The 11,144-nt window shown below is 42.4% G+C and overlaps 1 protein-coding gene across 2 annotated transcripts in view; it reads right to left on the bottom strand.

Annotated features, from left to right (window-relative positions):
* Positions 1-357: 357 nt before the first annotated feature.
* Positions 358-11,144, bottom strand: part of pak6 (p21 protein (Cdc42/Rac)-activated kinase 6) — a 63,545-nt gene continuing 52,758 nt past the window's right edge. For both annotated transcript variants that reach the window (XM_018096887.2, XM_018096889.2), the window contains 6 exons: positions 7,442-7,906; positions 7,177-7,310; positions 6,316-6,442; positions 5,813-5,938; positions 5,240-5,374; positions 358-3,613 (listed from right to left, as the gene is read on the bottom strand). In XM_018096887.2, coding sequence (XP_017952376.1) covers positions 3,446-3,613; positions 5,240-5,374; positions 5,813-5,938; positions 6,316-6,442; positions 7,177-7,310; positions 7,442-7,906 — 1,155 coding nt within the window. In that variant the 3' untranslated portion in view covers positions 358-3,445. The remainder of the gene's footprint in view (positions 3,614-5,239; positions 5,375-5,812; positions 5,939-6,315; positions 6,443-7,176; positions 7,311-7,441; positions 7,907-11,144) is intronic.

Raw genomic sequence — 11,144 nt, 5'->3', positions numbered from 1 at the left:
GTATCAGGCTTGTCTCCTTTATTTACCTCTATAAATACATTTCTGTAGATAGTATGAGACCCCATTGGTGTGCCTCCTTTTTATATTCTTGAAATAACCATTTTCCATTCACTTTGGATGTATTTCTGACAAAGGAAAGCAAAACAATCGCGCCGCACGCGCCTGGTCAGTGTCATCCCTCGGTGGCTCCAGCTGATGGCTCTCAAACATGGGCGGAATGCAAATCCATAATCTCGGGCCGGTTTCCTGTGTGAGTAATTCCTGGAGAGGATCTTCCTCCGTGCAGAGATTTGGCAGAGAAAGAGGAGGAACTGGAGACAGATGAATTCTAAACAAAGCCAAACAGTGATCATCACATTGGGACTGATTGTGTCCAGTCATCAAAGGTCTTTTATTCAAACATTTCCCTTCAAAGTGCTCAAACACACAAACAGGTCCCATGTCACAGCAGCTAAACACAAGGGTCTAAGTTTAGGCCTCAAGTTTGTCCTCTTTCCATTTCTCCTAAACCCATATCAGCAGGATGAGATGCAATGGGAGAATGTGCTGATGTTGAGGGCAGCAGGTTAGACATTCCTCATGTAAAGCAGCATTATTTGGCACGTGCAGTACTTGGTCGGATTGGTAAGAATTTGTCTAATACTTCCTGTAACAGAAGAACAGTTTCAGGATAGAAGAGCATGTTCTAGAACAAGGAGGGGGCAACCAATGGCATGGTCTGTAGGTGTAGAGGCACAACATGAAACTATGTGCTGATGTCTATTATGAGATACTATAGGGCAGGAATCCCCAACCTTTTATACCTGTGAGCTACATTCAAATGGAAAAAGTGTTGGGGAGCAAATAAGAGCTATATGTGCAGCCCCTATGTGGACTTGCAGCCTATAGAAGGCTCTGTTTTAGCAATTAACACTTGCCTCCAAGCCCAAAAAATAATCACCTACTTTGAGGCCACAGCAAGAACATCCAAGGGGTCGGGGAGCAACATGTTACTCACGAGCCACTGGTTGGGGATCACTGCTATAGGGGTTGCAGCTGCCCTTAAACCCTGGGAACAAAAGGGGGGGGGGGCATGGAGCAGTGAAGTTAGTTAACTAACCCCCTTGTCATTACGGTAATACGTGGGCCACTCATGTAACCCATCTCCCATAGACTCCATTATACTTTTTAAAAATGATTTCCTTTTTCTCTGTAATAATAAAATAGTACTTAGTACTTGATCCCAACCTAGGTAACTAATGAATCCTTATTGGAGGCAAAATAATTCTATTGGGTTTATTTAGAGTTTTATATATTTGTTTTAGTAGACTTAAAGTATCCAAAATACAGAAAAACCTTTAGTGGGAAAATCCCAGGTCCTGAGCAGGCACGGACTGGCAATTAGTGGAGTCTGGCAAATGCCAGAGGGGCTGCTGTAAGGTGCCATAGACACTCACTATTTATTGGGCTGGTGGGGCTGTTTGGGCCTCTGTGTACTTGAAATGACAGGGCCTATTTTAAATCCCAGTCCAGATCTGGTCCCAAACATTCTGGATAACAGTTCCCGTGCCTGTACTAAGCTTCATATTTCACCTTCTTAACTGCAGTAGATGCTTCAACCTACAATTATAGCATTGCAGCAGGTTTACATTTTTTTTTTGTTAAAATGTGCTGCTCTGCCTTACTATTAACTCTACCTTACTATTAACGCTGCCTTACTATTAACTCTGCCTCAGTTCATAACGTGCAGTGATTATGATGCGCCAAATCACTTTCCTGCCTAATACCCATGTACCTGTGCACATACACATGGCAAAGACTTGCATCCAAGGGAAATAATAGCTGCCGTTGGGGTTCAAAGTACACGTATGGGATGTTATCATGTACTCTGAAATGGCACAAAGCTTTGTATAGACCAGAAGTCTATGGCATCTTACAGCTGCAACTTTGGCATTTCCCAGAATCCACAGATTGATAGTCTGAGCCTTGATGTAAGGAACACCACAAAATGTGTGTCGTGTCCCACCCCTCCTCAGTGCTTGTGGTTCCTAAGTCCCACTATTTTCACTGCTCTTCAGGGTCTAGTGGGAGAGTCAGCTGTGATTCAAGAAGACTCAGGCCTGCCGTTTCCAGGTCCTTGATACATGGACACCAACTTGATGATAAAAAATTACTTGGTGAATCCGGTTGCTCATGGGGACAGAGAGAGACATAGATATTCTGCTGTGAGAGTGAGAGGATAGGCCTTAACGTGCGGCCATCTTGCTTACTGGCATACGTCACATCTGCAGCTTCAGTACAGGCATGGGATCCCTTATCCGGAAACCCGTTATCCAGAAAGTTCTGCATTACGGAAAGGCCATCTCCCTTAGACTCCATTATAAGCAAATAATTTAAATTTTCAAAATTATTTCCCTTTTCTCTGTAATAATAAAACAGTACCTGTACTTGATCCCAACTAAGATATAATTAATCCTTATTGGAGGCAAAATATGCCTATTGGGTTTCATCAATATTTAAATGATTTTAAGCAGACTTAAATTGAGGAGATCTAAATTACAGAAAGATCCCTTATCCGGAAAACCCCAGAGCATTCTGAGCATTCTGGATAACAGGTCCCATACCTGTACCATAATAGGCGGGATTTAGGAGATACTGTGCAATATTGGGGGGGGGGGTAACTACTAAAACAGTTACCTCTGTGCCATGCCCATCAGGATGCTGTAAGCAAATTACCCCTCTAGTTCAGGTAAATGCCTTAGCGTAGCCCAGTGTAATACCTTTAAGGTGTATTTGTACTGCAATGTATAAAGGTATTGTGATGCCTCTGTATGCCTAAATGCCAATGTCTCTAAACTTGTTCATATATTTCTAGCTACACACTCCTGGCTTTAGAATGGAGCACAGTTTGTCCCAGACTGTATACAGATTCCAACTACACGTATTCATACTGTATCAAGAGAGAACATGACAAAATAGTTATTTCAGTGGCACTGGCACCCTCTGCTGGACAGTCAATGAAGTGCCTTCAGTAAAATAGCAGCCAAGTACCTGAAGGAAATCGGTTTGGTAATGTACAGAAAATAAGGCGCATCTGCTGTGTTTCTTTAGAATATCTGTTACAGTGTACAAAATAGAAGCTATACAAGAACAACCTTGCTGCTGTTGGAGTAAGCAATACCACGCTTCCCCCCAATGTGGTCAATTGCTTGCTCCTCCGACAGCCAAGGTCTCAGTAGTGTAAACAATGACATCTGACCCTGTTTAACAGTAAAGACACCAGAAGAATGGTCAACATAGCTTATGTCTTGTCAGCAAACCAGTTCATCACTGGGCAGCAATACACCGTCGCTGCAAGTTCTAGATGCTCCAGATGCGGCTATGGTGCCAATACCATCACGGTGGAATGTCCTTAATCCCAGGGAGTCACCGCCCGGATGCTGATGCTCACACAATGGCACCAGGGTTAGCATGCAGAGTTCCTTTTGCGGTATTGCTGGATGAGGGGCACCAAGCATTCTGGCAGGCCAGCTTGCAACAGAAAGAAGTGGTCCAGCAGCTCCTGGGCAGTCGCTCTTTCCGCTGCATCTCGAACCAACATCCGCTCCAAAAAATCCCTCAGTATGGGGGAGGCCTGGAAAAGCCATTCAGTGCGTCAGTATTAGGCACAGTGCATAACATAGCCATATCAGATATGATATGAAAGGCAAAAGGATGCAATGGCAGAGGTTTGTATAAAGAGCTACATCTAATAAATGTTGCCTTTAAAATGTACACTACAGATTCCTAGCAATCAATGCAATTCCGTAAGTGGCAGTAAGTTACGGAAACTGTCACCTATATATATATGATTTACAACCTAAGCTTTCACGTTAGAGCTTATCTTTATGTTTCAGGGTTTTTTTCCTTTGAAAGGGCAGAGAGGCATTTAAAGCACAAAGAAACAAATCAGTCAGTGCACATTTTCTTCCCTGATGATTGATCAGCAGTTCATTCTTTGCTACTGCATACATTTTCCATTATACATATAATCTAATTAGGATGGGAGTACCCAAAAATCTCCACACCTTTGATTTGCCCAACCATAACCTTCCCATCAAAACCCCAAGCTCTTTGCCATAAATGACAAATGCCTATAATGGTTCCTATCCTGTCTTTAATTGTTGCTCTAGGTTCTACATCCCACGCTCTGCCTCTGACTGTAGGGGAGCCCCAGGGCACAGCACTCGCCCACTGCAATTTACTCTTTTGCACTTTTCTACTTGGAAATCTGTTTTTTAGTTGTGGCTCAAAACTATAACTCTCCCTTACTGCCACACTTCTGTGCAGGCCCGGACTGGCAATCTGTGGGTTCTGGCAAATGCCAGAGGGGCTGCAGTAAGATGCCATAGACAGTCACTATTTATTGGGCTGGTGGGGGCTGTTTGGGCCTCTTTGTACTGGAAATGCCAGGGCCTATTTTGAATTCTGAACTGAATTCTGTTGTTTTAGTTTAAACCCTTCTATATATTGTTCTATACTGTGCAGTAGGCAATATCGACACTTAAGACCACTTTTAGGTTACACTTAATCCTCCCCCCTTGGTTATATACAGCAAATAAAGCAAGTGTAGAGACAATGGTTTAAATCAGACTAAATATTGATTCCCTATGCCCATATCACCTTTTTGAATTTTTTTTTTTTTTTTTAAAAACTGCAGAACCCATTTTCCCCACAAGCCCAGTTTATATTATAGATGTCTCATCCCTTTAAGAACTCCTGTTCTAGTCCTCATTGAAATAGTAATTATGTTCTCTGAACTGCAACCCCTCATTAACCAGATCATTACATTCCACACGGCATCCTGTGCACTTTCTATCCTTGCACGCATGCTGCCTGGGTGGCACATATGTATGTGTTCATTGTACAGCCGTGCAGAATGCTCTATAGATTACATTATAACAATAATAATAACCGTGACCCATGTAGGTTTAAGCATTTCTCAGTATCACTCCACCTATAGAATATGTTCTATATATATATATATATATATATATATATATATATATATATATATATATATATGTGTGTTCTATATGTTCTCTTTCTGGGTTACCTTTGAAAAAGTTTATCTGAAGCTCTAAATATTGCCTTCTCTTATATAACATTATAACTACCTATTATTAAAAAATGCTTTTTTTTTTTCTTTAATGGAGGGTAAAATGATGTCTTTAAAATTCCCTAGAGGATAAAACCAGTGCAGTAAATGGGTGTCACTCACTTTGTGAGAATTCTTCAGTTTGGGAGGAGGGCTGTCACGTAACCTTTTCATGGCTTGTACTGGGGAATCGCTGAAGTATGGGGGTTCACCGTCCACCATCTCAATCACCATGATGCCGAGGGACCAGATATCCACCTGTAGTAGGACAGACGGGTGTAAAGATTACTTACTGGCTGTTGCCACAGTCTCACATATCTTTTTGTGGAATCAGTCACAGGAAATAGGGTAATTAGAGAATGGTATATCTCATTGTGTAATCAGCCACGGGAACCAGGGTAATTATAGCATTGCATATCTCTGGATAAGAGGATCATTTAAACTCAATGATGAGGAAAAGCAAACAATCATATTGTATGTTCTACATGTGTTATTCTTTCTCCGGAGATGTTTGTGTTCCTAACAACACAGTGCCTAGAATTACCAGCTCATATCAGAATGGGCTTTTATAAAACTGCAGCTAGCGATAAAGGTCTAGCCCAGACTATAACATTAAAACCAGCAGCAGTTTCTATAACATAAAAGGATGAAAATTTAAAGGACAAATATACAAATATACAAATATATGTTCCATACCTCAGTACCATATGAGCACCTCAGTATGACCTCTGGGGCCATCCAGTAAGGGGTCCCAACGAGCGATTTCCTCTTTGGGACATCTTTGCTGATCTGGGCGCAAAACCCAAAGTCGGAAAGTTTTATCTGCAGAAACAGAAAGGTGCCTGGTGGATTCAGGGAATCACAATTCATGATGTTCACAGAAGTCTACACTGATGTATTTGCCATTATGAATTTGCTAGAATATAGAGTGAAAGTTCTAGGCACAGAATGGAACCCTCACTGCAAAAGTCCTCCCTAGGCCACCAAACAGGTAACTCCCAGCTTGATCAGAAGTTGGATCAGTGATTTGCTACTTCTACTTGTGCTAATGATCATCTCTGGGCATGAAGATAACAGCAGACCAGGTATATGTCACACCCAATCAGAGCAAAGAGATGTAGAAGCAGAACCATTGGGTCCACTGGGAAGAGGGGTTGGAGAAATTACTAATTAAGCATTGAAGATTTTCTATTACTTACCCGTCCGTCTAGTGTTAGGAGGATAGAATCACTCTTAATGTCCCGGTGGATCACTCCTTGGGAGTGCAGATACTCAAGAGCCTGCAATACTGACTTACAGACGGTGGCAATCTGCTCCTCATTCAACCTGAAATTGAGAACAAGTGTTGGTGTTCATAAACCTGTCCTGTGGGTTGGCATACACTACAAATATCAGATAAGAGATAAACCTATCCCCAGGCCACCCGCACAAAATCAATTTCCCCATCTCACTTCCTTATGAAAGTAGTGACATATTTATGGGACATTGTATCATAACCAGAATGTACTTCAGGCAGTGACATGTTCATTAGCAGTTCTCTTCCAGGATCAAAGGGCATTATGGCAATTTATTATATATAGGTTGGTCCATCTTGGCCATATTAATCAGGGTGACCCAAACCAGTAGAGCATATTTTAATATAACTATAAAGAAACTACAATGGGAGGTAAATGGGTTCTGGGACTTGAAGATCTAAGGGCTAAATAATTTCTTTCAAACAGAAGCTTTCATCTTGCCTCTTTATAAATTACATTAATAATACCAGTGTTTAATGATAATATATATTATTATTGTAGTGCTCTATATATATCTTTGTTACATTACTGCCCAGTTGCTAGCTTCCGCCTGGCATTCCAACCAACAATATCAACCATACAAAGTCTATAAATATAGAGCATTAATTAAGGTTAGAGAATGGCTCATCAGAACCCTTTGGGACCTGGGGTTTTCCAGATAAGGAAAGTTACAATAAATTGGAAAACATTAAATAAACCCAACAAGTACGTGCTGAGAGAGGTTATGGGGCCACCTTGGTATTGTGCTTGTAGTCTTCTCCATACCTTGTTTGTGATACAATATCAGTCAGAGCTCCGCCTTGTACATACTCCATCAGCACCCAGAGCTCCTCCCCAACAAGGTAGCTCTTGTACATCTCCACTACACTGGGGTGTTGGTAGTCCCTCATGATAACAACCTGTGTGCCACATAGAGCTGCATGTTAGTACATAAGCCAAGGAAATTTGCTATTCATGTCCTTAAGGAGAGAAATTATACTCTTATATTCTTAGTCAATGTGTCTTCATATATAAATGCCAAAGCACTAACCTCATTAAACAGAAGTTCTCTCCGCTGCTGCTTTCTGAGGTCCATCATTTTCACTGCCACTTGACGCCCACTGTGCTTCTCTCGAGCAATGCAAACGACTCCTGTGGAGCCCTCGCCTATCTTCACATAATCCTCCAGCAACTGGCGTGGGTCTCCTTGATCCACCACCATCCTGAGGGCTGTTTTGAACTGTTCATGTGTTACCACCGGTGACTCCTGGTTACCAAGCTGGGTTTTGCCAAAAGTGTCTGTGCAAAGGTGAAGGTTGGTGGAGCTGGTCTGGATGGGACGACTGCGAGGTGAGCCTGCCGGGGAGGGTCTGCAGGGCCGCAGAGGGGATATGCTGTCAGATGGTGCTCCTGAAATGACTCTGGTGAAGTCTGGAGATAAGTGGTTTGGAGGAAGTGATGCTGCTTTAGCGAAAACCCCACGTGCAGAACTAGAGGGACCCTGCAATGCCTCGCTCTAGAAGTGGGCAAAAAAAAACAAAATTATATTTTTCATTTTTTTCTCTATGTAAATGCACAGCCTTTAATATTAACATGATATTAACCTACTTACAGGAAACCCAAGTCAATAAAAATATTTATATATACAGGCACACCCATAGGTAATACTTTTATGCACTTTCTGCAACCCACACCTGACACAGCACCATGTTAACCACAACTTCCCTAGCTACTCGCCTATAAAAACCAGGACATGGCACCTCTGGGGAGAACAAGGAATGGGAGAAGAGCAGGAATAAGAGTAGGGGAGCTGCTAGAATAGGAGAATGTTCCACCAGACCTGATCCGGACCCACCAACAAATGCACCTGTACCCTACTCCACCCTGCACTGCAGAATTCTATATACAGGTATATAGGCAGCCTTACTGCTTTTATTTGTCTAATGCTTCATCTTCAGTTTTTAATCTAGAAGTAATAAAGTATGTTGTTATTAATTACTGGCCCTGTAATTAGCAAGCTAATGAGTTATGGTCTTTTTTGTCCTAGGTGTGTTTAGACAGCCATTAAAGATATGTGGCTATTATTTGGTCATATTGCCCTCATCACTTTCCTATTAAATAGAGATGGGAATACAAAGAAGGTTGCTACTAGGCGAGGTCCTTCAGGTGAACAGAGTGGCAGTCTGATGAAGCTAGCTGCCAGCTGGGCATAGCATTCGAAGTACTGGTAAGCGAGATCAGTGTTGGCACTGTCTAACTGGACATCTAGGGCCTGTCAGAGAACACAGTGGTATAATATAACTTTCCCAGGCCCACTCCATGTCATCTTACTGTGCTGATAAGTTATGCCACAGCAGAGAAACTGATATGAAATGGAGAGCCCATTCAAACATAGGTCTTATTAAAAAACAGCGGGCAGCAACCCATAGCAACCAATCAGTGATGAGCTTTTTTTCAGCCAACTGTGAGTAAAAGAACAAAAGCAAACATTTGATTAGTTGCCATGGGTTATTAACCAGGTGTAACATTTCTCACTGTTCATAAATGAACCCCAGTAACAGTTACAGTGAATGATACTGGTGTTTGTATAGGCCTATGGTATAAGCAAGCCTGGACTGGCAATTGGTAGATTCTAGCAAATGCCAAAGGAGCCACATTTGTTTTTTTCCAGCACCCTGGGGAAATAGGCAAGCAGGAGATTCCACCAGGAGGAGCGAGACTGAGGAGCAGGTACAGTATGAACAAGCGGCAGGCAGTGGGGGAGTGGGGGGGAGAAAAGAAGCAACCGTGCATGGATACGAGTGGGGTGGCGGGGCAATGTAAGGTGTCTGGCCTAGGGGCATGTGAATTGCAAATCCACGGCTGCACTGAAAGATCCGCTTTTGCAATTGCGAGCTGACAAAATGAGCAGATATTTTCCTGATTTGTCCACTTTAAGGTGAGTGATAGCAGATTAGTACGTTTGGATGCAGACCATTAGGGCAAGGAGCGCATCAGCTAGTTGATAGGATTTTTAAACCTGCCTGATCAACATTTGGCTGATTTTTCGGCCAGATATAGGTCAGACAGGCCCATCTGAGGGTCCCATACTCAAGCCAATAAGTTGTTGACTCAGGCCATAGGTAGCTGTGACTCAGCCTGTGTATGGCCACCTTTAGTTTATTTGGGTCTCTGTATACCTGAAATACGTTTACGTAAGATAAGACTGGGTTTTTTTTTATCGACTGGGGCCCAACAGATTGTCCAGTGCTGCCCAACCCTGATCACAAGTCTGAATGATGCCTAGACAGTGAATATTAGCCTCTTGGAGTTCCCAGAGAGTCAAACGAGTGTGGCAAGGGGCAGTCACCTGCAGCGTTTCTCAGCGAATGTCTCAGCTGCCACCGGATCCGGCTGTAGCCAAAAAGTGGCCCTGCAGGGCTCTCAGGGAGACTTTAGAATATGTTATCACACACATTCTTTTCCCTAGGTAACACAATGTCAATGAGGAAATATAGCAAATATTGTTTTAGGCTTCTTGCTGTCAGTTTATAAATAAAATCAATGTTTGCACCCTTCTCAGGCCACAAAAAACACTGTAAAATCTGAAAATAAACTTTACTGAATAACTTTTAAACAGGTTTCTCAGGTCTTGTCAATGTATGTTAATGGATTGACACATGAAAATAAGTCCTAGTCATTACACAGAAATGAGATTTGCTAAAGCCTACGGGATTTAGAGCCATTTTTGTTAATTGCTTTAAAGAAAGCTGAAAGCTTGTGTAGGGATATAATAAATACTGTCCCTAGTAAATATGTGCCGGATAGAGGCACAGCGTGTGAAACCTTTTTGTAGGAGGAAGGTTAAGGATAGAGGAGATAGTCGCTCTACTTTCATGCAAGGAAACTATGTGCTCTGCACACCATGATCAATTTTATTAGGAGGTAACGAAGCTGCCTGTATGTTTTTGGGTTGTGGGTGGAAACTGGAGTACCTGGAGGAAACCCACTCCCTGCAGATAGTGCCCTGGCTGGGATTGAACCTAGGACCCAAGGCTCCAGTGAAGCAAGGGTACCCACTGTGCCACCTAATGTTAATAATGTATGTGTATAAAGGAAAATAATAATAATGAAACTGCAATTGCCATTTCATAGTGGGTTGGGCAGAGTATGCCTGGGTAGAATGTATGCCACGAGAGATGAAAAATAATACTGGGGCATCATGTAAGCATATGGACTGTATATAAGCTAGTGGGAGACAGCACAATATTTTTTGACAGCTGAAGAGTGATGCTTGTTGCTCAGACTTGTACATTCCAGGGGCCGAGCAATGCCACGTGCAATATGAATTATGTTTTTCGTTTAAGAATTTTATATTTTTACTTCCAGAAGGGAAATATCTATTAAACTGCAACTGTTCTTTACCTGTGTGGACTGGAAAGGAATGACACCTAGAGACACCTGCTGGCCTGTCTGTACTGGTACCTGGGCGAGTGGGGCCTAGCTGAACGTGTTCCCTTTGGGTACGGCTAGAGAGGAATGTGGAGCAAACGCACGCTGTATAATTCCCGTAGCATCTCCTGAGTGACGTGGATTTATGATCATATTTGGAGGATCTTCAATGAGCAAATTATGCATAGTTAGAGACAGGAAAGCACCTAGAGGTAAACAGGCACTATGTTTATTTGTCCAATAAATGTAAAACATCATGTTGGCTTGTGGCTACGTAATAAGACCCTACGCTCTGATCATCCTAATGATTGCACCCCTGCATC

Source organism: Xenopus tropicalis, chromosome 8, assembly GCF_000004195.4.
Source record: "Xenopus tropicalis strain Nigerian chromosome 8, UCB_Xtro_10.0, whole genome shotgun sequence".
NCBI classification, from domain to species: Eukaryota; Metazoa; Chordata; class Amphibia; order Anura; family Pipidae; genus Xenopus; species Xenopus tropicalis.
This window is presented reverse-complemented; position numbering and strand designations above follow the sequence as displayed.